Below are 27,788 nucleotides of genomic sequence, written 5' to 3'. Positions count from 1 at the left end.
GTAGAGTGTGGGAGTGCAAAAGCCTTGTTCAAAGTAACACAGTCTATCCGTATATTTGAAGAATTTTCCCCACTCCAGTCACACAGCAGCTTAGAAGAGGATGCACCAACATTTGCCACCAATTTAGCAAATACAAATTAGCATGAGTCACTGGGCAGATTGTAATGAATTTTTGTTTAAAGTTACTTCTTATCCCACAAGTCTTATACTCTGTTTTCTGTGACTACATAAACCTTATAGTGCTATAGCCATCTCTTCTAACAGGATAAACCTCATCTTAGAGAATCTTAACCTTTATTCTTTTTTATATAAAGAGTGTATTAGTTTTAGAAAAACATATTTAGTTAATAGTATTTTCCTCCCTCTCTCCCCAGACTCCAAGAATAACTGAGAGCTGACTTGATACAACACACTCAAGGAAAAAAAAAATCCACTGCAGATTTACTCAAAGCATTAACAGAAGCAGTAATCACACCTATAGTTCACTACAGAGAACGAAGACAGAAGTAGCAACATACACGGTGATGATGATGAAATATCAGAGCATTTACTTACGGAAGCTACTGTTAACAGAGTTTGTGTCTATAAAAATATATTCAGGGTTGCTACGGTCACAAAAACTTTAAATATATTAAAAGGTAACAGATTTTAAACCTTAGACTAAAGTAAACTCCCCAACACATAGGAGAGAATCATAGACTCATAGAAATGTAGGGCTGAAAGGGACCCTGGGATGTCATCAAGTCCAGTCCCCTGCGCTAAAACAGGACCAAATAAACCCAGACCATCTATGCCAGGTCTTTATCCAACCTGTTCTTAAAAACCTCCAGTGATGGGGATTCCACAACCTCCATTGGAATTATATTCCAGATTTAAAATGCTCTTATACTTAGCAAGTTTGTCGTAGTATCTAACCCAAATCTCCCTCACTGCAGATGAAGACCATTACTTCTTGTCCTGCCTTCAGTGGACACGGAGAATAATTGATCACTGCCCTCTTTATAACAGCCCTGCACATATGTGAAGATTTATCAGGTCCCCTCTTCAAAGTTTTTTTCCTCACTTTTTTTTTAAACCTTTCCTCATAGGTCAGGTTTTCTATACCTTTTAGCGTTGTTGCTCTCCTCTGGATTCTTTCCAATTTATTCACAGCTTTCCTGAACTGGATACAGTATCCCAGCTGAGGCCTCACGAGGGCAGAGTACAGTGGGCATTTACCTCCTGTGTCTTACATATGACACCCCTGCAAACATATCTCAGAACATTAGCCTTTTTTGGACTGAGTTGTGCACTTGATTTTTGCTTCCTAAGTGTAGCACTTTGCACTTGTCTTTACTGAATTTAAGCTTGTTGATTTGAGAACAATCTGTCAAGATCATTTTTAATTCTAATCCTGTCTACCAAAGTGCTTGAAACCCCTTTCAGCTTGGTGTCCTCCACAAATTTTATAAGCGTACTCTCCACTCGTTTATCCAAGTCATTAATGAAAACAGCAAACAGCACCAGACCCAGGACTGACTCCTGAAGGATCCCACTAGATTCGCCTTCCCAGTTTGATAGCCAACTATTGATAACTACTCTGAGTATATAGTTTTTCAACCAGTCTTGCACCCGCTTTATAGAAATTCCATCTAGACCATATTTCCTTAGTTTGCTTATGAAAATGTCATGTAGGACTGCATCAAAAGCCTTAATAAAAATCAAGATATGTCAGGCCTACTGCTTCCCCGCTATCCACTAGGCCAGTAACCCTGTCAAAGAAGGAAATTAGATTGCTTTGACATGATTTGTTCTTGACAAATCCATGCTGACTATTCCTTAAAACCGTACTATTCTCTAGGTGCCTACAAATTGATTAAAATTAAGTTATTAAACAATTTATTCAGTAATTTAATAATTTGAAGCTTTTCTTTAGAACATGTACTTTTCAAATTTGACCTTCCAATTTATCTCAGATGCTTTGATATTTTAGTCAAAAGTTTAAATGAGAAAAAATTAAATAAAAGGTTGTGGGGGTATTTTTTTTAACCTAAGTAAGCATATTAAAATGAAATGTTTAGCATCATCATATTCTACTTTTTTGGCTTACCATCTTGAAAGAAGCAGTGCCATTTCAGAACACTGTGGGCTCTGGTTTCCCTGGGATGGACAGACATTATAGCTGTTACCTGCATTAACGTCATCTGCATATATTGATGGGTGCACACCGTAACACTGGATCCAAAAAGCCCAAAACTTTATAGAAATTTGGCTTCAAACTTCATGGCTTAGGCCATTTTTCTCATCCTGGATGATATTATTTTAACACTGAACCAGTCATCTAACTGTGTGGGTTCACTTTATAGCTCCTGTACTAGATAGTATTACGTACCACGACTTTAACACAGGACATTCTATTGCAAAACAAAGTCAGCTCTTAAAATGACTAGTTCTTTTTAAAAGAATATTTCACAGATTTATGTGGTGTTGAATAAGCTTCTGGCTGAAGATGTGTTATGACGCATTCCCTCCACCCCAAGTATAGATAGTGAATCTCCCTGCTCTACTTGTCTCCAAGCCTCTTATGGAGATACCAAATGGTCTGTCATATATTTGTTCCTTTGCAACATCCAAAAGAGACAAGCAGTGGGTTAATTTGCCTCTGTGGGATCTTGCCAACTGACACTTATAAAACTTGTAATTCCTTCTATTAATCCACACCCCCCTCCAAGGCATTTTAATATAGGTTAATTAAATCATTCCAGATGTATTTTATTAATTTCAGGCAGCATAATTTCTCTTTATTGTGGGCTGCAGTCACCCAAAGTTTATGGGCTGCCATGGAGCTTGGCCACATGTGGCCTTTGCTAATTTTCCAAGGTTCCACTTTGGTCAAGTGATGTTGCAGATGAGGATTGATACCTTTTTAAAAGATTTCTGGCAAGTCTAAAGATTTATGCAAGATTTTCTCACCCCCCCCCCCCCCCGCACATCTAAATGTTTTAGCTGTACAATGAATATTCAAACTTCATATACATACACAGTTAATGTAATGTAGTTAACAATCTCCTATTTTGACTAGAATTATGTGATTACCAGTATATGGTTAAACTAATTCAGCATTCAATGATGCCCTAGTTCAGCCTTGTATTGTCCTTAAATCATAATGCCATAACAAATTCACAATACAAGAGTGGTAATAAATGTGGTAAACATTTTAAGAGACCACAAAAAGATTAAGTTTTTCTTAAGCCTTGAGGTAGTTTAACTACTGAAGTACTTCACTGCTAAAAAGAACAATGAGAAGGTTTGGATATTTCAATGGGGGAAATGGGAGGTGAAGCGCTTCTTTCTTTGAAAGGCTTTTACACCATATTGAAGTACATTATTTGTTTATAATGCAGCCTTAATAAGATGAAACCAGGAGAACCTAATACTGTAGTAAAAGGGTCAACAGCACATGAACTGTAAAAGCTTTAAATTCATTGTTTTCAAAAGGAAAGAAAGTCTTCCTTTGAGTTGTTGGATCTTAACATACGGTAATATTATAATTCTTCTTCACCCCCCCCCATGCCCATTTAGCATATCAACTTGGAAATGATCCAGATATAAACTAACATCAACAGAAGAAATCATACTCTCAAAGTAAATTCTAAAAGTGTTTTCTCTCTCTCTCTCACACACACACACACACGGCAGATATACAGCCAAATTCTTGTGTATTGTCACCAAAAAAAAAAAAAAAAAAAAGGCACAAAGTCAAGGTGTGGAGCACAACTTTCTTGCCCTGATCCTGGTGCTGATCTGTACGCTTATTTAGCAGCATGCTGTTTGTTACAGGTCAGAATGGCTTGCCTCAGACCAAGTGACAGAAGAGCATGTACAGGTTTGAATAGTGTAGGGGGATCCTAACCACATCCCCTTTCTAATAATCACACCCCTGTACCTGCTACCCTGGCAGCAAGCAAGGTGCGTGCTACACAACGCCTGGATTAGCTGTACACCAGTGCGGGATTACCTTTATGATTGTGGAGATTCTTTTATGAACAAGTTAGGACTTGTCTAAAGGAGGGGAAATTGCACTGGTGTAGCTACAGTAGCACAGTCACACCGGTGCAAATTTTCATAATCTAGACAAGCTCTTAGTCAGCTCCAGCAGCCAACGTATACCAGTGGAGCAGCATAAAGCTGTCAATACACCTGAGGATCTGCCCCATAGATTTGAAGGGAAGACTGACTTTAATAAGACCTAGATATACATATTATGATTTCAATTATATTGAGGAGGGGGTCATACTGAAGTTCAAATATTTGTGCATAAAATGATTTTCAATCAAGAAAAACAATAACTTTAAACTGCAAATGTCTTATTTCTGAGAAAGTCTGCACTGGGGAGAATAAAACCTTTCTGGAGTAGCGCTCTGCAAATTGATAATTAGCACTTTCTGAAAAACCTGTCAAACTATCGCAAACAGCATTCTCTGCCAATGGGATTAACATGAAACAACAAGCTCCCTCCGATTCTACAACTGCATTGGATGAAGAATTCTATGCGTTAAAATTTTACTTTTCCATAGAATCTTATTTAAATGTTTAACACGTCTGCATAGATTACCCTCTGTTTCTACTATTTACAAATACATTAATGAAGTCATTAGGCTTCTCGGGTCTATAAAGAAAGCTTATTTGAATATTTATTTAACTGCCATTCTAACGTAACCATCCAAATTATTTAACTATCTGAGAGTATACAGGATGGTGGATGCTTTTGATAAAAGGTCAAGGGGACATAGGAAAAGTGAAAAACCTCTTTCATGGTGAGGGTGGTATGTGAATGCAGAAAAGATACTTACAGCTCCAATGTTAACCTTAAGTTAGGCCTGGTCTACACTAGGAGCTTATATCGAATTTAGCGCCGTTACATCGAATTAACCCTGCACCCGTCCACACCAGGAAGGTACTTAGTTCGATATAGAGCTCTTTTAAATTCGACTTCTGTACTCCTCGAAAACGAGAGGAGTAGCGCTAAATTCGAAATTGCAATATCGAATTAGGCTAGGTGTGGATGGAAATCGACGGTAATAGCTCCGGGAGCTATCCCACAGTGCACCACTCTGTTGACGCTCTGGACAGCACTTCGAGCTCGGATGCTCTGACCAGCCACACAGGAAAAGCCCCGGGAAAATTTGAATTCCTTTTCCTGTCTGGCCAGTTTGAATCTCATTTTCTGTTTGGACAGCGTGGAGAGCTCAGCAGCACTGGCAACGATGCAGAGCTCTCCAGCAGAGTTGGCCGTGCAATCTAATAGAAAGAGGGCCCCAGCATGGACTGATCGGGAAGTCTTGGATCTCATCGCTGTGTGGGGCGATGAGTCCGTGCTTTCAGAGCTGCGCTCCAAAAAAGGGAATGCAAAGATCTACGAGAAGATCTCTAAAGCCATGGCAGAGAGAGGATACAGCCGGGATGCAACGCAGTGCCGCGTGAAAATCAAGGAGCTGAGACAAGGCTACCAAAAAACCAAAGAGGCAAACGGACGCTCCGGATCCCAGCCCCACACATCACGTTTCTACGAGGCACTGCATTCCATCCTAGGTGCGGCCGCCACCACTACCCCACCAGTGACCGTGGACTCCGAGGATGGGATATTGTCCACGGCCGGTTCCTCGTCGGAAATGTTAGGTGACGGGGAAGATAAGGAAGGAGATGAGGAGGACGAGGCAGTCGACAGCGCTTGCACCGCTGATTTCCCCGACAGCCAGGAGCTCTTCATCACCCTTACCGAGATCCCCTACCAACCGTCCCCATCCGTTACCCCGGACACCGAATCAGGGGAAGGATCAAGCAGTGAGTGCTTTAAACATCTAAACATTTCATTTTAACATAACTGGAATATTTATATTTTTAAGAATGGGCTTTTCAGTCACTCATTTAAACATAGAAACTTTTATTTATAACAAAACAGGAATATTAACTATATTAGTAATTTGTTGTTCATGATTTAGTTGGCTTAGTGAACTATTTACTCCTAACTATGTATAGAAAATCAAGTACTGTCCGGATATTCATGATTAGTCCACCACAGGACGCTCCACTCAGTAGTCCCTTATGCTGAACTTAAATGAAAAGGCGGTCAATGTGCCCGGGAATGGACAGACAGTCCTCCTGGGATAGCTCGGCATAGCTCTCCTGGAGGTACCGCTCCAGCATGCGCATGAGGTTCCACGGCAGGGCGATCTTGTTCGGTCCCCCGTGGTAACAGACGTTCCCACGCCATGAGTCCATCAGGTAGTCGGGGATCAGTGCGCGGCACAGCATGGCGGCATACGGCCCAGGCCTCTGCATGCTCTCACGCAGCATCCTTCCCCTCTCGGTCTCCGAGATCCTCATGAGTGTAATGTCACACATGACGCCCTGCTTTAAATTAGGGAGGGGAATGTTAGTATTGGGACTGCTTTACAGCCACGCGGTGGAGGCGGCAGAGGGGCAGCATACAGGGATCTTTCACGGGGACAGCCGCGAGGTGGTGGGACAGGGGCAGAGCTCATGCTTCCCTGATTGCTGCCAGCAGAGAGTGGCCTTGCATTCAGTGCGAAAGGAGCCCAGTGCTACTATTACATTTTTAAGCTGCCACAAGTCTACGGCTTACCATGTTTTCCTGCAGCAGAAGTAGAGGTGTCCTGCAACGCTTCTCTGATCGCAACTGCAGGACCCCAGACACATAAGGCGAGGGCCGAAAATTCGACCTTGTCCTGAGTGCGCACGTGAAAGGTCCAGTGCATGGTGTTGTTCACAGAGAAAGACTATGTTCTTTGTTAGCAACTTCATTTATCTGTCTCAGGAATTTACTCCCTTTTTCCCATTCCCACAGACACATCTGCGACTGTCTCCCAACCCAGCCTGGCATCACACTCCCAGAGGCTAGCGCAGATTAGAAGAAGGAAGAGAAAGACGCGGGAAGACATGTTTTATGAACTTATGGAGTGCTCACGAGAGCAGGCAGCCCAGACGACACAGTGGAGGGAGAACTTGTCACAAATGCACAGAGCAGTCATGGAACGGGAGGAGAGGTGGCGCCAGGAGGACCAGCAGGCTACTCAAACCCTGCTTGGACTAATGAGGGAGCAAACGGAGACGCTCCGGCGCCTAGTGGATGTTCTGCAAGACCGGAGGCAGGAGGACAGAGCCCTGCTGCTGTCTATCTCTAACCGCCCTCCCCCGCCACCAAGTCCCACACCCCCCTCACCAAAAGTACAAAGAAGGAGGGGCGGCAAGGGCCGTTAAAACTGTCAGTCGGCCCCTGCACACTGCTGCAGCAATGGAAGGCTCTCGTTCCAAAGTTTGAAAAGTCCTTTCCTACCCATCTCACAGTAGCCCACGTCCAAGTTTCCTCCCCCCCCTTTTCATGTGCGGTTCATAATAAAACATCTGTTTCTGTTAAGTACTGTTTCCGAGAGTGTCTTTTGGAGGGGATTCTGTCTGAAGGGGGGGAAGGGGTTTGTTACTTGGACAGGACAGTCACCTGTAGCAGGCTACAGAGGCGGGGGCAGGTCCAGCATCAGGACACATACACAGCACAGTCACCAGTTACCCTGGTCAGTCTGGGAGGCGGTTTTCTTGTTCTGGGGTGCGAGGGGGTTGATCTGTGACTTTGTGGCGGGGGAGGGCAGTTAGAGATCCTATGCCGCGGTCCTTATCCTGGATCACAGAGCCACGCAGCAGGGGATCTGTTACCCTCCGCCCCCTGCCAGAAAGTCACTTGGCCGACACATACATGCAGTCCCGCCCAGGACTGCTGGCAGGCTGCGTTGAAACAACCAATCCAGCACTGCGGAGCCTGTCATTCCCGGACTTTAGAAGCATCATTTGCATCAAAACACTAAGCCCGCCCCCCGCCACAGTCTGCGTCCCTGGTTTAAAACATTCCCGCGAAAACAGTAAAAAAGAGAACCTTGTTCATTAACAAAACAGAACAGATTTTATTTGTTGGGAAGGTGGGGAAGGGGGTATGTAACTTGGAAGGATAGTCAACAGTAACTGGGTAAAGAAACGGGGGCAGGTTCAGCATCTGTGTCCACAAAGTAAAAAGTCACTGGAGACCCTGTTCAGTCAGGAACCTGGCTTTCAAAGCCTCCCTGATGCACAGCGCGTCCCGCTGTGATCTTCTAATCACTCTGCTGTCTGGCTGGACGTAATCAGAAGCCAGGCTATTTGCCTCAACCTCCCACCCCGACATATAGGTCTCCCCCTTGCTCTCACACAAATTGTGGAGCACACAGCAAGCAGCTATCACAATCGGGATATTGGTCTCGCTGAGTTCACAGCGAGTGAGTAGGCTTCTCCATCTCCCCTTGAGACGGCCAAAAGCACACTCCACCACCATTCTGCACTTGCTGAGCCGGTAGTTGAATAGTTCTTTCCCTGAGTCCAGTGCGCCAGTGTAGGGCTTCATGAGCCAGGGCATTAGCGGGTATGCAGGGTCCCCGAGGATGACTGTAGGCATCTCCACATCCCCAACAGTTACTTTGTGGTCCGGGAAGTAAAGACCCTCCTGCAGCCGTCTACACAGACCAGAGTTCCTGAACACCCTAGCGTCATGAACCTTGCCAGGCCATCCAACGTAGATATTGGTAAAACGTCCCCGATGGTCCACCAGTGCTTGCAGCACCATGGAAAAGTAGCCCTTCCGGTTGATGTACTGGCTGGCCTGGTGGTCCGGTGCCAGGATAGGGATGTGAGTCCCATCTATAGCCCCACCGCAGTTTGGGAATCCCATCTCGGCAAAGCCATCTCTGATGAGCTCCACGTTTCCCAGGGTCACTACCTTAGATAGCAGTAGCTTGACGATTGCCCTGGCTACTTGCATAACAGCAACCCCCACGGTAGACTTGCCCACGCCAAACTGGTTAGCGACGGACCGGTAGCTGTCTGGCGTTGCGAGCTTCCAGAGGGCTATGGCCACTCGCTTCTGGACAGTCAGGGCTGCCCGCATCCGGGTGTCCTTTCGCTTCAGGGCAGGGGACAGCAACTCACACAGTTCGAGGAAAGTCCCCTTCCGCATGCGAAAGTTGCGCAGCCACTGGGATTCATCCCAGACCTGCAGCACTATGCGGTCCCACCATTCCGTGCTTGTTTCACGGGCCCAGAATCGCCGTTCAACAGTATCAACAAGACCCAGTGACAGCGAGATGTCCTGGGCGCTGGGTCTCATGTTCTCAGAGAGGTCGGAGCTAGTGTCCGACTTCATGCCGTCACGGTGGTGCCGTAGCCTCCTCTCATGATTGATCTGCAGCTGCCTCTGGTACAGGTGGAGGAGAAGCTGCGAGGCGTTGAGAACTGCCACAACTGCAGCGATGGTCGCAGCGGGATCCATGCTCGCACTGCTGTGGCGTCCGCGCTGTCAGTAATCAGAAAAGCGTGCGAACTGATTTCCCGCCAGCGCTTTCAGGGAGGGAGGAAGGGAGGGCGTGAGTGACGGACGGATGACGACAGGCGCCCAAAAGCGCCCTCGACACATTTTTTTACCCAGAAGGCATTTGGGGCTCGACCCAGAATTCCAATGGGCAGGGGGGACTGCGGGAACTGTGGGATAGCTGCCCACAGTGCACCGCTTCCAATGTCGACGCTTGCCCCGTTAGTGTGGACTCACCAAGTCTCACAAAGTCGAATTACTGTCCTTAGTGTGGACACACACGTTCGACTTAGTAATATCGATTCCACATAGTCGAATTAACTAAAATCGAAGTACTCTCGTAGTGTAGACAAGGCCTTACTCTAACAAGCACTGGGTCCTCCACTGCAGTTTTACCATTTTTACTCCACTGCTTTAGAAAATCCCACATTATATTTGATCTCCTAAAGCTACATGATCTCAAGCTGTCAGCTCATATAGCATGATTCTGTTGATTTATATGAAAACAGACAAAAACAGGTACAATGTCATTTATTTAAAAAAAAAAGTTTTAAGCCAACTGTAGTTGCTATGCAGGGTTATGTTACCAAGGCAACAGTGTATATCTGAGTACTAATGGCCTGTCCTTTTGCCAGGCAACAAACAGCCTTGTGATGCAACTGCACCTGTCTTAGCTATGCGTTGCTATGGAGACATTCTAGTTACTATGGTTACCATCACGCTAATCGCCTAGCAAGGGCAGACATACAGCAGTCTCCTGCGAAAGCCCAGCTGTTCCTCCCAATCTCTGAGTGAAGATTGATTGTCTGGCCATGTGATGGAATGCACTGCTCAGCAGAGATGCACAAGAACTTCATTAACGTTACTTGAAAGAAATCATTTCGTGCATCGCCACCTCCTTGCAGGACAAATATTAGACTCATATTTTTAAAAGAGTATGCTGAAAAGACAAAAACCATCAAAATCACTCATTAATCCAGAGGGCTAGTAGCAGGCATTCTTCTAAAGTCAGACAAAAATTCCTTTTGATTTTATGGGGTTTAATACAAGCATTTCACGAGGTCCGAGTGACAAAAAGGTATTTCTAATCAAACCAAGATTTGCTAGAACATTTTAAAATGTAGATTCTATATTAGCAGTTAAAAGGAAGCAGATCTATTGAGAACCAGATATTTACTTCTCTCCTTTGTGGGTCACAATCTTAAATGCTCTCTCCTAGCAGCTAACACTTCACTTCTAAGCAATGGTCAGATAAACACACCTATTTCATTACTATGTGAGAATGAAAGCCCCTATTGTTCTCCACTGCACAGCTTTGAGATAAATGCAAGCACACGCACTCACCTACAGAGCACGTAGTAACCACAACAAAAAGAGTTTTAAATCACTAGAGTTTACATGGAGACTTGACAGTTGCATTGACAACACAGTCTTAAAAGACTACTCAATCAAGCTCAAGAGAAAAATAATTCACTAGCACCCTGCTTGCTAGAGTCAGATATTTTTATCTACTGAAACAGGACAAACTGATATTTTAAAGCTTCCCATTTGCTTTTGAATGTGTTCATTTTACATTTTGCTTTTGCTGAGAAATGTTATAAATTAGCCATGGAAACACTACTTCTTCCAGTCTATGGATTTATCAGTATCAACATGTTGCCATCATCCAAGAGATCAAGAGGGTAAGGAATACTTAAGTAAAGGATTTGACAATTATACTTCAATATTTTGTTCACTACCATATTGTCATAACTATTGTGATTGGTTATGTTTAATGTCTTATCCAAGAAGTACAGCTCAATAGAAATAATAGTCGTTATAAAAGGTGTTCTAGTTTTCTTACCTTTGATATGCCTGAGGAGATGTGGGAGGTGTATTGAACACATGTGAATATGGATGATAGGGTGTCTTTTTCAAAGCCTGAATGAGATTTTGTCTATATTCTGGGTCTATACACCACAAGGACCCCTTTCCAATACTCTGCAAAGAGAAAGAGTAAAAAAAAAAGATAAACATGATCTAGTTGCATAGCCGCATGTATAAGCAATACTTTCGCAGGGAAAACAGTGGATTTCTTTTTGCTTCTTGACAGAAATGAACAGCGTTTGTTTGCCAGAGATTATTACTCCAATAATGAAATATTTCAATTTTATTTAAAATAAGGCTTTCAAGGAAAAAAACCCAAACTATTATCATTGTTTACATTCCTAATGCTCAATAATATCTGGAAATTTCCCTCTTACTCCAAACTAGAAGAAGAACTACAATTTCTTATTTTTCCATGTCAACTTTGAAGACAAATAGATTCCCCTTTAAAAGTGAATAAAATGTTATTTTTTTGTTTTGCTGTTGTAAAAACAAAAAGCAAAAACAAAAAACAGGAAACAGGGATAAAAAGGAAAGGTTTAAAACACCCTAGCAACTGTTTTAAAAATAAAAGGACTTAATCCTTCAGCCACATGACATCCGTGCAATTCTACTACAAAAGCAAATTAATCCATACACTTTTTTTCTGAGAAAACAAAAAAAATCCAATATAATCAGAGTTTAAGTCATTTCAGGCTATTGAGGAATTTTGATTGGTTAACTTTAATTAACCTTTCTGGACACACTGAAAACTCTAGCAGTCAGTCTGTGATGGGGAAGCCTACACCAAAATTCAATATTTATTCTGTAGATCAAAGCAATCCTTGTATCAGTACAATCAGAGGTCAGAGTGCAGATATTCTGAATTGTTCGGTTTGAACTCTTTAAAAAGATGTAAAGCGTGTCCTTAACGGGCTTAGAAAAATGTCAGTTCAGACACAGAATAGGATGCTATTTTTTTCACTAAAAGTGTTCAAAACAAGATAGGTAGGTCTGTAAGAGAAACTCGAAAATAAACAGCTGTTCTAGTTACTTATTGCTACAGAGGTTGCAGGCTTTCAAGTAGCCTACCATACTGAAGTCATTTTGGTACGATTTTTGGATAAACGTTAGCTGTTTTCCCCCCCTTCTGGAAAAAGTCAAGTTACACTACAACCTCTTGACACTTACTCTTTCTCAGTACTATATCTAGGCTTGGCAGAATTCAATTTTTTGTTTTTGTTTTTTTAATAATTTCAACAAATATCAATGTTTGTTTAATCATTTTTTCTATTTTAATCAATTTAATTTTTCACAGCTGTGCAAAATTATTGGTTTTAAGCTTTTATTTGTATTTTCATCATTGGGGGGACTAGACAATAATTATATAAGGACAGTAGATGCTGAAATTCAAAAAGTTAACGCTCCATAACGGGTAAAACACAAGTTGTCAACATCGTGTCAAAATATACGAAGTAAATATCCTTAAATCAAACTCTAATAAGTTCTAAAGAAAAATGCTTCTTGCTTTGTCTATCTGTAAATTTTGATGATCACAGATGGAAATATTTTCTTGTCGGTTTGTGTGTATACAGTGAAACTGATGTTTACTAACATTTAGCGACAAAAAACTAATCCTTCCAAGCCTTTACTTTAGTAAAGTAAGATCATCAGTATATTAAACTATATGTTATGATGTGTACGCAGTGGAGTTAAAAAAAAAAATCATCACTCTGAAATTAGTACATAACTAAAGCTGGGGGGGGGGGGGGGGGAACCACACTTTTGCTTTTGGAAACTGTCATGTTTGTGGAACATCATCTACTTTCAAAGTGTTGCCTTATCCTACAAAGATACTTCAAGATTCTTTACACAATATACAAGATTCTTACAAACCTTCCTCCAAACTTACAATCCCCCAACCCTGTTCCTGCATCTGGATCTGTTTGAGTAGATCGGGGTAGGCAACCTATGGCACGCGTGCTGATTTTCAGTGGCCACCGGTCCAGGGGGCTCTGTATTTTAATTTAATTTTAAATGAAGCTTCTTAAACATTTTAAAAACCTTATTTACTTTACATACAACAATAGTTTAGTTATATATTATAGACTTATAGAAAGAGACCTTCTAAAAACGTTAAAATGTATGACTGGCACGCAGAACCTTAAATTAGAGTGAATAAATGAAGACTCGGCACACCACTTCTGAAAGGTTGCCGACCCCTGGAGTAGATCCTTGAGCCTTCACAAAGCCCCACTCACTTCAATGGACTCCCATCTGAAAGCAGTCATCTGCCTTCCTGGAGCTCATTGTGGGATCCAGCCCTTAAACTTGCAAAATAGATACAGCTGTAGACACACGTATGGGTGTTCAAGCATACTGCCTCAATCTTATTGCATTTTACATCCTATATGTTGTCTTAAGTGAAGTAAGGCTCCCTGGATTATGTCTGGAAAGTGCCTACCATTCTGTTGATCCTACATAAGGGGTATTTCTCACTTTTACCCCAAGTTAGGAAGAATCCTTGTGACCCTATGCTGGATAGGCTTTCCAGGATGATCTTAGCTCAGTGGTCCCCAAACTTTTTACCTCATGCCCCCATCTTTACTCCCCCTCAAGCTGGGGCCAGGAGCCGGGCCATGGCTCCGGGAGGAGGAACGCAGACAGGGGTAAGGGGGCAGCGGCTGGGGCCACAGCTGGGGGTGGGGCCAGGGCCAGGAGTGGAGCTGAGGCCGGGGGCCAGGGCCCCGGCCGTGGAGCCAAGAACAGGGCCCCGGACACAGAGCTGGCAGCCAGAGCCGGGGCCAGGGCCAGGAGCAGAGCTGGGTGGCACTCCATCCCCACCCTGTATGGAGACTGGCTGGGGCCTCAGCTGCGCCTCCCAGAATTTTCCTCTGTGCCCCTCTAGGGGGGCACGCCCCACAGTTTGGAGACTTCTGTCTTAGATTGTACATATTGAACCCATGTATCAACAATATTCCAGCAGTGGCAATGGAATGGCCTGATGTTTCCATGTTCAGAGAGTTTAACACAATGGCTGCTTGAGAGTCCAAAACTAAAAGCCTGACTAATTTGCATCCGTCTACTTACAAGCCCTTTTATTTGATTCAGTTAGCAATTCTATATACCAAAATCATTTCAAAGTATTTTAAGTCAGTGTAGCTATATTATGATACCCAGTTCTTATGTAGCATTTTTCAGTTATACATCTTCCAGCGCTTTACAAAGGTCAGTACCATTATTCCCATTTTACAGATAGGGATAGCACAGAGTGGGACAGTGACTTGTCCAAGGTCACCTACCAGACCAGTGGCAGAGCCTGGAACAGAACCTAGTTTTCCTGAGTCCCAGTCCTGTCCTCTACCCACTAGGTAGAGTGAGAAAGATGTTAATATAGTCCTTTAAGAAAAATGTACAAAGCAGAGAGCATTTTTATAGGGAAAAACTTGCTGTAATCCTTAGTATCCAGAACATGGAACAACTTTTTGAAAGTTATATTTAAGGGCCATCAAGCTTCAAGAGATCCTTTTAACATTACTTTAGTACATTTATGTGCCTATTATACAATTACCTACACGATTTATATTCTCTATGCCATTATTTATTTTTGTTTATATACACATACGCAGCTTTTGGTCTACCAAAAAGAGACTAGACTTCACTTATGTACTGAAAATTATTGCATATGAAGTATTCAAAAAATGCTGTGATACATTAGACTACCCCAGTGAGCTTGAGATTCAGGGTTCAGTGAAATTAGCTGTGCTTTTTAGCAGCATCCGAATTGGTAACTGACATTTTGCATTCAGTCTTCAAACATTATACCAGATGTCAAACATCAGTTCAAAACAGAGATAGGTTTACTTGAAAATTTGTTTGTGCAGAGATGCACCAAGGATTGCAAATATGAGTTTCTTATCATGAGAGTAATTACACTTAATATATCAATGAAAAAATGTTAATGCTGATTACCCTGTTGTGAGCTTTAGTATGTAGCTTCTAGCAGACTCCTCTACAAGGTGGTTAAATTAGAACTTGGATGCCTGTGTTTTCATCAGATACAGAGCATCTAACAGCAAACAGTAAACCAACTAATTATACTGAACTGGAAGGTGTTGTAAACACAGGATCTGGTCCTATAAGGTGGTGAGTATTCCCTGACATGAAGTAGTAAGCGGCAGTTGAGAGAGCTTGGCCTCTTAAAAAGACTGGGTTCACAAAGAGGAGACAGAAATACAATGGGACCTAAACACATTAAGAACAGGGACAAGCAGTAAAATGAGATTAATCCTGGAAATGTACAACAAAAATACAACCTGAAAAAACACAAATATTCAATAGGAGGGAGATACCTTAGAAGAAGTAAATATCAAGAGAGAGACCTAAGGTAGGTTGATAGCAAAGATACCTAGGTACTTATACAGTCAATCACTTCAGAATGTAGTCACTGACATACATGTGAAAGAGAGAAAAAATGGCCTGCATATGCAGTCTGCCCCGAAGAACAGGAAGCCAATTGTCCCTGACTGTACAACACTGGTCACACCCCAAAAGCTGCAGACAGTTCTGGGCACCTCAAGATGTCAGCGAATGGGAAGGGAGCAAGAGGATTTATGCTATGAGAAACATGTGCGGTTTTATCTGAACAGCATAAACACCAAGGAGAAGGGAGTGTTTTAAGGGAGTAAATCTAAGGAAAAGAATATCCCATATTCATGATATGTGTCCATTAGGGAGGAAAAATTAGTAATAGTAGTAACTTTCAAATACTGTTTATACATATTCTGATTTTAAACCTAACAGCACAGAGATTTTTTAAAAGGTACAAGCTGCCAAGTACCTCCTGTTACTTACTGTGCATCCATAACTTCCAAAGTTAATGGGAGTTGAGAATCCTATAGGATTAGGTCTCTCATAAAATAACCAATAAGAAAGAAGTTTTGTACATTATATATATTGGGTCCATTGATGCTCTCATTTACATCTGTGTAGATGAGGAATAATTCCAATTAAGGACATGGAATTGCACCAACGCGGGAGGTGAAGGAGGGAAGATCTGTAAGAGACAAGTTAGGTTGATCCTACATGAAAAGGAAACACTGACTGAAGAGTTTTTCTTGAAATCGTCACTGAATCTGAGTTTGCAATTTAGCAAATAAACTTTTAGCATCTGTATCTCATTTTAAATGTATACCTTTGGTTTTTTTAGTAATAGCATAGTCACAGCAGAAATAGGGTGTGTATTAAAAAAAAAAATGAAGCAACATTTGGTTAAGAATATCCTTCTTGACAATCAGAGAGTGAAGAGCTTCTTAACTGGCTGTATAGCTGAAGGACTAGTTTTCCATCATAAAGCAAGTCAGTGGAATTATGACCAATCATTTAGTAATTAATTTCCATCTTATGACATTTGGTGTGCTGCTCCACCAACTCCTCCAGTGTCAGAAGTCAACAGTGTCTCCAATCAAAAAAGACAAGGGGGGTGGGGGGGAGAAATGCTTGGATTACATTTGTCTCCTAGGAAACAAATGACTAAGGAGTGGATAACAACTCCCTGATAATCTTAGCAGTGGAATGTTTCAAACTCCTTAACAATGCGTCCTCTCAAGACTAGAAATCTTATCCATTCCTGTTTTTCACAGGTTATTGTTTTACAGAAGAATTTAAAGGTTAGGTGCAAAAGGACTCAATATTATTGAATGTCTCCTCTACCATGTCCAGGAGGAGTAGGGTGACCAGACAGCAAGTATGAAAAATAGGGACTGGGGGTAGGGGGTAATAGGAGCCTATATAAGAAAAAGACCCCAAAATCAGGACTGTCCCTATAAAATCGGGACATCTGGTCACCCTAAGGAGGAGAATATAATCTTTAGAATGGTTCTCTCCCTTTTAATATATTTCTAGTAAGTTATAATTTGCTAGTGACCAAAACTGATTTACACTGAAGTGATAAATATTAAAAAGGCTATAAAGTTTTCAATAATATGACATACTTCATGCCTCTATTCTGTCAAAAAACATAGCATTCATGTGTGAGATGTATGTAACAAATATATGTAAAGTTTTTTTTTAAATAAGGCATTATGAATCTTCTCTCACAAGATTCAAAGGAGGAGGGCAGGGGGACGATTCCTCACCCCTATTTAAAATTTGCCCTAACAGGCCACATCTAACATAGCATATATATATTTATTGGAATTTCTTTTTTAGGAAATGTAGAAAGTATGAAAACGTGATTTAGTTTTTGATGGCCCTACTCTTTGTATTCATAGTGAGCAATAAATCCCACAATAAAAAGGAGTGGGCATCTTTGCCCTTTGGATTACAAAACTGCTGCTTCTCACTTTTTTATTATATATTATAAGTAGGGCTGATAGTGCCACCTATTATTAAGGCTGCCTGACACTTCCCATTTTAAGACCCTATATTCAGTTGCTTTGGGGCTGAAATTTTACATGCTGGTTATCGGCTAGGCAGATTAAAAAAAATAAAAAAAAACCTTCAATCAAAATGGAGAGCCATTTCTAATAATGAGGCAAGGGAAAGAAATGTTTTTCCCATTTTAAAATATTCTGGGGACCTTTTCTATGAACAGCTCTAGCACTCCTATGCTTTGGAGCAGGACTTGAAATTTGGTAGGGGTAGCCTTTGCATCAGGAACATGCCTTTTGTAGTACCCAATTTTGGCCAAATTATAGACCTTAAAATAAAATAAACAAACAAACCACACCTCAGTTCACACATGCTCAGTAGAGACTTCTTAGATTTTAGCAGATCCTCACTAAGCATGCTCAAGCTTCTGACAGCTCCATGTGCTAACCAAACTGTACATGTGCCATCTGCACAGAGTGACTGCATGCTTCTTCCATCCTAGGGTTATGGGGTGAAGCCTGACTTTCCCTTTAATAGCTGCTCTGGGTCAGGATAGGGCGGGGCCAGTCACTGGAACTGACTCCAGAGAAGACTCTCTCTCCTGTGCTCTCAGTGACTTGCCTGTTGGCACCCTGAAGGAGGAAGCTGTATGATTTGAGAGCAGAGTTAGACAAAAGCCAGACCAGCAGGAGGGAAAGGAGTGAATTAGGACCAAGAGTCTAATGAGAATGGCAGAGGTTGGGCAGGAGGGAAGAGAAAAGAAACTGGGATTGGCTGGACAAGGTAACTGGAGTTAGGAACCAGTGCGGGGGCAATGGGAAACAGATCTGACATGATGTTGGAGTCAAGGGGAAGAACTGAAACTGGCTGGGCAAAGCAACCGGGACAAGAAGCCAAGGATGGGGGAAGACTTGAGCAAGGAGCCAGGGAGAGGCATGGGAGACAGACTGGATGAAAAGTTTGTGGAGAAAGACTAGGACTGGGAACCAAGGGGAATGGGGAGACAGATCATACGAGGAGCCAGGAGCAAAGAAGCTGAGACAAGGCCAATATGGAAGGAATGGAGAAGAAGCGGTCATGCTTGTAGAGAACAGGTAAGAGTCTGTGCCCACTAGACCACACATCCCTTCAGAACCTGGAGTGGAATTTATAATTCCCAAGTCTCACCATTCCTCTGCTGTCAACAAATATACGCGAACCCACTGGAAAACCTTGTATCATCCCCACCCTCCACCCCCTCTAGTGCTGGTCAACAGTACAAGGACAACCTATTGCCATCAATTATTCTATAAACTCAAGTGGCAGAGGTCTGGGCAGTGGATCTAAAGGTTCTAACTCTGTTGATGACCCATGTGGGTGTCAATATGATGCCACATCAAGGAATTTCAGGTTTTTTTCACTATGTTGGTTTGTTTTTTTAAGAGATTTAGCTAGTACAGGTACTTGCCACCCCATCCCCACCATTGCCAGAGTAACTGGCAGCAAGTGACCTACCTTGTATCTAGCATAGAAAGGAGGATAGGATAAGAATTCAGAAGTTTAGTTTAAGTTGATGTAATTTCCATGCTCCTTTGGCCACATCCTACTATTAATCGAAGTCAAACTACCCACTGAAGTCAGTGGGAAGTATCAAAACAAAACAAAAACCCACAACCCTCCTATCAAATAATGACGATAGTATAGTGTATAAATATATATAGTAACAAACTCCCAATGATTTACCAACATGCAACTTATGTACGACCTCCAAATGGCCCAGAGGCTAGCAGAGAAGCCAGAAAAGAGATGATTGCACCTAAAGCAGTTATAGATGCTAAGACCGTAAAAATGTATACTTCCAATCAACCCACTTCCCACTCCTCCTCATGCTAACATTCACCTGCTTCTGAAACCTCAATGTAAAAAAGGTATACCAACTTAAGTCTTCAAACTACCTTAAACATTACCTCCCACCGATACGCTGTGTGGCTTGGGGCAAGTTCGTATACCTTTCTACCTCAGTTTCCACTCTGTAAAATGGAGCTAATACCATATCTACCTCACAGGGAGGTTTGAGAGGATCTAGTACCCATATAGCTTTTGAACAGGCAGAGTGCTATTTAAGGGCAGTTGTTACATGATCCTGAATCTTGGGAGGATCACAGCTACAGCCAAATGAATGGATTAGAGTGGTTTTCAACCTATGGTACATGGACTCTTGGGGGTCCGAAGACTATGTCTAAGGGGCCTGCGAAAGGTTGTCATTACCACAGAACAGTGGTTTTCAACCAGGAATCTGCAGACTATGTCTAAGATTGCCAAAGAGCCCACACCTCCATTCAAAATGGGTTCCGCAAATGAAAAAAGGTTGAAACCACTGGATTAGAGCTTCAAAAAACACATCCACTGCTTAGTTTTCTCTGGTGTTGCAGAGGTCACAGACCCATAGACAGATGCCTAGCATGCCCCAATCCAGGTTTTAGGGATCTGTTTCCAAACAGAACTCCTTAACAGATTGCTATTTAGACTTCACTATTTTCAGAGGACTGAGCTGTCAAGAGAGGAGTTTCTCTATCCTCCCACCCTCCCCACTCCCAAGGGAGTCAGTTGTGGGTCCTTACAAAAACCTGAAGAGGACGCATTCATAGACAGACAGATTGTGGGTTGGGGGGAATGTTATAAGACCCAGCCCTCCAAAGAAGTCACACTCAGTATTGCCAGCCCCAAGTGTTCAAAAATCATAAGTCAGTACACACACTCAGCTCACACATACATCCAATAAATCATGAGATAAGCCACACACACACACACACACACACACACACACACACACCAACCACATGTTTTTTCAAGTCTATTAGAGTTCTTTATTTCTTTTCCAGCTTGTGAAACTTTAGGAGTTCCCATTTTCAAGCTTCTCACCCGCACCCTAGACTTTCATTTAAAAAAAAAAAAAACACAACAGCTCACATTCTGGTGTATTCACATTACTCCAGAGTTCAGAACTTGAAGAAAAACATTAAACATCATAACATGAGACTTACAATGAAGTTCCAAGAAATGGCACCAGTGAAAACTGGTGCACTTTTTGCAGCATCATTAGTGGATGCTACACTTGTCCAGTGTTCTAAAATCCTCTGGTAATGACGCCCATAAATTACCCATTGGAATGTTGTACAGCTCCTTTAGGTGACACATGCTGTACCAGGCACATCTGGATGTCTCATTTGCTCCCAGGGGCTGCAGTGTTTCACTTTGACCTAATAAGGCAGTTGTCCAGGTGAAAATAAATCCTAAGAGCTAGATGACACAGATACACAGTCAAACTTGGGTGCCTGCAAATAAGTACCAAAATCCATATTTAGGCAGCAGAATAAGCAGCCTTCTTTTCAGACATGCCAACCACCTGGAACTCCCGTTGACATTAGGGATTCAACTGTGAAAATGTTGGCTATTCGTCTGGTACTGAGAGCACATTCAGGTTTGCCATGCAAAAATGAAACCATCAGACTATTCTGTTCAACTCACTGAGCTTTAAAGTAGGGTCAGAGCTGAATCCTTGCTGTTCTAGAGATATTGGTTGCATCACCAGCAACGTAAGGAAGAGTATAAACTTAATAGGTTCCCAAAAAATGACTGAGCTGAAAGTATTGTTCTATGTTAAGAGGCAGTAGTTGCTACAAACAAACATATTATTCCTGCATTCACTCACCACCTAGCATTGTAATCATTTGAATTATGAAGCAATTTCAGAAACCTAGACTCAAACAGTGTTTTTGAGCTGGTTCTCAAGGAAGGCAAGCCAATATAAATAATTCCTCCTAAATGCAAGTTCCTCCCCTCCCCTACTTTATAAAACGTCTATTTCATAAGAGCAACAAGAGACATTCCAGGTACCGCAATTTGGAGGAAACTGCACTTCTTGAATGCTTAAGAGCAGTTTGCCTTCAGCCTTGCAATAATCTCCCAGAAATGCACTTGAGCGAAGGAGCACTTGCTTAAATAATGGATTCATTTTCACTAAAACAGAGAATGCTGGGGAGTGGAATTTTTTAAAGTACATTTTGCAATACAGCATGGATTACACTTCCCTCATCAAATATGTCACTATTCCTGGAGATCTGCAAACTTGGTAGCAGGAACTACTGGAAATAAGCAGCTCACAGTCATAGAATTCAACAAATCAAGCCTACTGTGACCATTTATGTCTTGTTGAATCAGCACTGCAGCACCCAGGGGTTGCCAAGGGCAGAGAGGCTTTTCCATATACAAAGGGAACTTGTGCGAATGCTACTTTGAAAGACTGGCTCTGTTCTATTCATTCTCAAAGACAGTGACACTGAGAAAAGTGCACTTTCCTTTCCTTTCAGCAGTCTCTCCCTCACTTTAGCACCATCTAACCTTAATGGCTGAGCATCAGCTGCTGAAAGGGAACTAGATAGGAGTTCCAGTGTCTTCATGTAAACCTGGGGGGGGAGGGGGAAATCTATGCAGCTGCAAAGTAAAAACACAAGAACTTGGTAACAAGCTACAGCATATTGATACTGAAAGGGGGTAAGAGTGCATTATGAAAATCTGTAACCATAAATTATCTACTTGGCAAATGGATAAGCTGAGGCTGCATCTTCCCAAGTATTTGTTAACCATTAGCAATGATTCACCAGTCAGCACTATTTAGAGGAACTTCGTCAATTATCTTTATTCATTGATGTTTTAAGTTACCAAACCAGAAATCCAACATATAAATGATTAGCCTCATTTGTGTACAATTGTTTCTGTAGTTGATAATAACTAGGTAGGACAAAATACCAGGTTGGTAGTGACGGTAACAATCAGTGTTCTATGACAGTTGTGCAGCTGAGGTGCTTGCATTTTTTTTTTTTTTTTTTTAAAGTGAAATCAGCTGCAGAAAGACACACACAGAGCATTAGAGTAGTCTGAGGCTAGTTTACCAAAGAAACACACTGCTAGGCAATTCTTAAGGAAACAAAAAAACAAGCAAACCCATTGCCAACAATTGCTATTATTATAAAACACATTCCTTAGATCCACTGTAATCTCACAAAAAATTACAAATAGCCACTCATACAATCAGAGTCAATTTTCTACACACCCTTAATGTGTTTCTAATGTATAGGGCTGAAATTCTATATGTAATTTTTAGAGTTACAATACAGCACTTTACAATGATTTTAATGATGGCAACAACTGCACAGTAAGCATTTAATTTTCATAAACCCTCACAAAACCCTGAACTCAGAAGTTGTAGAAACAACCCCTGTAACTTCAGATTAAAGTTTTATACTGTTCCTGTCTCAGGTTGACATGCACAGAAAATTCAAGTACAAGAAATATCTGCTTTTTAAAAATGAAACTAAAAACAACTTTTTTCCTCTTCTATTTTGAATTCCTCCCCTGCAAACTCGTATGTCATATCTCAGTTACAAGGACAGAGTGAAAAAAGGCTTCTGCCTGGTTAAACATGACCCTTGATTCACAAGCACATGTTCATTTATTGTTTGAAATTAAGGGCATGATCCTGTGAGATGCTGAGCAGTGCACACAATCAAGCCCCAAGTTAGCTCAAGTCAAATATCTTTGGAGGTGGGGAGGAAAAGAGAGACTTATTTTGATCTGAGTAAAAACAACTATGTTAATAGTAATACACAGTCACAGCCACCACAGTCATGCTTTGCTTTTTTCTAGATGCCCATCATTTCTGATACTTTAAGAGTTTCAGTGAATGGATGGGTGAGTAAAAAACAAACATTGGTACAATGAGTCACTATTCTAATCATTAGACGATACTAAGTCAGAAGACCTGGATTCCATTTTTGACTCTACCACTGACTGTGCACCCTTGGATCAGTCACTTCACTGCTCAGTACCTCAGTTATCCCTCGAGCTATAAAACTTACGACTGCTGTAGAACAAAAGGTAATGTAATTTGAGTGTCAGGTGCTTGAAGTGAAAAGCATTAAGTCTAAGCAAATCTTGCATAGGACTGAACAGGAGGCTACCAGAGCATGGAATCAATGCTGCAGGAATATGAAAGACTCAGATGAAGTAGTGGAGAAGAATACAGGACAACTAGGGAAAAAGAAAGGGGGAAAAAAAAAAAAAAGCCAACATGATGGCACCTCATTAAAATTAAGTGAAAGGAAAGGCTATTTAGTTATAAGTAGGGCTGTCAATTAATCACAGTTAACTCACACTATTAATTCAAAAAATTGTGATTACAAACATTAATCGCAATTAATCACAGTTTTAATCACACTGTTAAACAATAGAATACCAATTAAAATTTATTAATTATTTTTGGATGTTTGTCTACATTTTCAAGTATATTGATTTCAATTACACCACAGAATACAAAAAGTGTACAGTTCTCACTTTATATTATTATTTTGATTACAAATATTTGCACTGTAAAATGATAAACAAAAGAAATCGTATTTTAATTCACCTCATACAAGTAAGTATTGTAGTGCAATCTCTTTATCATGAAAGTGCAATTTACAATTGCAGATTTTTTTGTGTTACATAACTGCACTCAAAAACAAAACAAAGTCCACTCAGTCCTACTTCCTGTTCAGCCAAATCGCTAAGACAAACAAGTTTGTTTACATTTGCGGGAGATAATGCTGCCGGCTTCTTATTTACAATGTCACCTGAAAGTGAGATCAGGCATTTGCATGGCACTTTTGTAGCTGGCATTGCAAAGTATTTACATGCCAGATGGGGCATAAGAATGTTTAGCATATCTGGCACGTAAATACCTTGCAAAGCCAGCTACAACAGTGCCATGTGAACGCCTGTTCTCACTTTCAGGTGACATTGTAAATAAGAAGCCGGCAGCATTATCTCCTGCAAATGTAAACAGACTTGTTTCTCTGAACAAGAAGCAAGACTGAGTGGACACGTAGTCTCTAAAGTTTTACATTGCTTTGTTTTTGAATGCAGTTATTTTCTGTACATGATTCTACATTTGTAAATTCAACTTTCATGATAAAGAGATTGCATTACAATACTTGTATTAGGATAACTGAAAATACAATTTCTTTTGTTTTTTTATAATGCAAATATTTGTAATCAAAAATAAATATAAAGTGAGCACCATACACATTGTATTCTGTGTTGTAATTGAAATCAATATATTTGAAAATGTAGAACACACCCAAAAATATTTAAATAAATGGTATTCTATTATTAACAGTGTGATTAATTGCACAATTAATCGCGATACATTTATTTACTCGTGTAATTAATCATGATTAATTTTTTTAAATCGCTTGACAGCCCTAGTTATAAGATCTGTTTCTCCTGCAACAGTAAGTGGCCTCAAAAAAACAAGCACGGTGCAAGAAAGTTGGCTCTCTGCACTGCTAAGCATTTGATAGTTTGTTTTACTTTCAAGTAGTTTGTTTTACAATGTCCATGTTCCTAAGTCTTAGCACACTTGTATATTCTGTCAGGGTGAAATTCCCACTAGTGCAAAGGGTCCATGAAAAGCCTTCTGTTCCACTCATGTCCTGCAGTGGGGTTGTGCATGATAGCCTCACACTTGCGACCCCTAGAATTGATCTCCAAGCCAAACCATGCAGGCCAGCACAAATAATGACAAAGGAGGTGGGCCACAGAAAGAACTCTGGGATCTGTCATTTCATAGATCTATTTGTGTGGGATGTCTACAGCCAATGGAACAAAGACACTGACATTGATATTCCAGGGCATAGGCGGGAATAGTGACTGCAAGGGAGGAGACGTGGAGAATTTGGGTTTTATGCAGGTGAAGATGAAATTCACCTGTACTGATTTGGGATTTCAAGAACATGTAAACAATCCTCTTTTCAGCTCACCTTTAAGGCATGTGGAAACAATTAAAAGGAAAGTAGGCCAATAAGACTGTTGTGCCAATTTCACTCTCCTAATTAAATTTGTGGGGAGTTGCACTTGTGTAACTGAGGTAAGGATTAGGCCACAAGCAAACAAACCAAGAAAAATCAAGAGATCATGAATTGCTGTCAAGAGAGAATCCCCTCACCACACACCCATTAAGGGACCTTGTTCCACCTGGATTATTATAATACCATGTCATGCATGGTTTTGCATCATTCTTTTACCATGATCCCTTACTGTCATCTGAGACATGGCAGGGGCAACTCCTCCGTAATTGTCCCCAACATGTAAGTTACCTACAGCCCGAGTGTATGTGCAGCAAAGCACAGAACTGCATTCTAGAGACTTCACATGACTTCATATTGGATTATATGTTCCCTGCCCTGGTAAAAGAAGAGCTCAAATATTGTGACTTCTTCCATAGGCTTAGTAGATGTTCCAGTATCTCTCATGACACCAGAGCAGTGGTTTTCTATCTGCAGTCCGCAGACTATCTAAGAGGTCCGCGAAAGTTGGTTGTTACTATAGAACAGTGGTTTTCAACCTGTGGTCCACAGAGTCCTGGGGGGTCTGCAGACTACATCTAAGATTTCCAAAGGGGTCCGCACCTCCATTTGAAATTTTTTAGGGGTCCGCAAATGAAAAAAAGGTTGAAAACCACTGCACTAGAGTTCATATTTATGCTAAACCTGCTCGTTGTTAAATCTACGTTAAAAATTGTTAGGTTCTGTTATGGAAATCTTGCAAGCAACTGAGAAATTAAATGTCATTTAGTAACTGTCCTTGAACCATGTCTCACTTTTAAATACAGAGAAACAATAATGAGAGAGGCAGATCAATAAATAATATGGAACATTTATATCACACTTTCCACCTATGGCTAGTACTTGCCCTCTACAAAAAAAAAAAAAAAAAAAAAAGGAGATAACATTCATTAGCCCTCCTTTAAAGAAAGAAAGAAAAATGAGGCCACGAATAAAAGTTAAATGACTAAAGTCACAAAGTCAATGGCAGAGCTGGGAACAGAACTCAGCTATAACTTCCAATCCAATGCTCAAACTAGGGACGATGCTACTACCCCCTCGGCAGGGGCACTCATTTGAAGACACACTGGCCTTAGCTTTTACCACAGAAGAAAAAAATCCATTTTCTTGCATAACTTTTCCTTTAAATGCTTTGCTGTGTAGCATATGCAAACCTAGCAACAGTTTGAAATGCAACCCTTCACCCAACAGATGTTTAAAAAAATTATTCCACGTTCGTATCTGGGTCAAAAGTTAAAGGGTCATTTTTAGTCTACTAATACACCAACGATGAAAAAAAAAAAGCCACTAAGTGACTTTCAAGAGGAAGGGGTTAGCAGTCAGTAGAGACGGGCGGGATGGAGTAGGTTGAACTACATCCATTAGTAGTGACAACTAAAAACAGAAATAAAGAGCTGACAAAAGCTAATGGGTCTGCACTGATTTTTCTTCCCATAGTCATTTAATATAGGGTCTTTCTTGCTCAATATTTAGTATTGTTTCACCTGACTTGAAATGGGACTAGCAAGCGAGTGCTTTGATAAATGGTTTGAAAGGTTGCCCTGCTTTGCAGTTTTCCAACTCCCTCTGTATTCTTTTTAGAAACACAGTTTTGTAAACTCCATAAGCAACATTCAGCAGATTAACTGAGCTTTGCCACTCACAAGAGTAATATACTAAACAGGAGCCATTTCTCCAGTAAAAGAAACACCTCAAAATGTCCTACCTCAAGATACAAGTGTGGTCTGTGCTGATAAAAGTAGGCCCTACACATAATTTTTGGCCCAACTCTGTAGTAAATTCAAAAATATCTCTTGATTTTCCTCTTGCCATCCCACATCAACCATATAAAATAAAATTAATGGTGCAAAAAAAAAAAAACCTAGAAGGAAAAAAGACTTCACATCTTGCAAAAACCTCATAACCCTATTTTGTGTAAGCCTTCCTTGCCCTTGCATGTCATCTCTCCCTATGGTGTGTCACATCATGCCTAGATAAGAAGTTAATCAGGACTAGGTTGGAGATTTTCAAAGACACAAAGGGCAGGGGCTTTCAATGAGTGTCAGGAGTTGACTTTGAAAATTCCCCCATAAGTCTTATATTCTTTCTAAAGTGCCAGGTGATTATAGGGCAATAGAGAAAAGCTGAATATATTAATAAGGGGTTTGGCCATGCAAGCACTGTATGATCAAGACAAAGACGTATAGGCCTAAAAATGAGGGGATTCATTATAGCTCAAGAGAAGGTATGCTGCTTAAACAACAGTAGCTGTAGGTATCACA

At 41.1% G+C, this 27,788-nt stretch overlaps 1 protein-coding gene across 3 annotated transcripts in view; it reads right to left on the bottom strand.

The window, feature by feature from the left end:
* Positions 1 to 27,788, bottom strand: part of FOXN3 (forkhead box N3) — a 188,668-nt gene that overhangs the window by 129,875 nt on the left and 31,005 nt on the right. For all 3 annotated transcript variants that reach the window (XM_065403643.1, XM_065403644.1, XM_065403645.1), the window contains exon 3: positions 11,232 to 11,368. In XM_065403643.1, the coding sequence (XP_065259715.1) occupies positions 11,232 to 11,368 (137 nt within the window). The remainder of the gene's footprint in view (positions 1 to 11,231; positions 11,369 to 27,788) is intronic.

The sequence above is a fragment of the Emys orbicularis genome, chromosome 4 (assembly GCF_028017835.1).
Source record: "Emys orbicularis isolate rEmyOrb1 chromosome 4, rEmyOrb1.hap1, whole genome shotgun sequence".
In the NCBI taxonomy this organism is placed as follows: domain Eukaryota; kingdom Metazoa; phylum Chordata; order Testudines; family Emydidae; genus Emys; species Emys orbicularis.
This window is presented reverse-complemented; position numbering and strand designations above follow the sequence as displayed.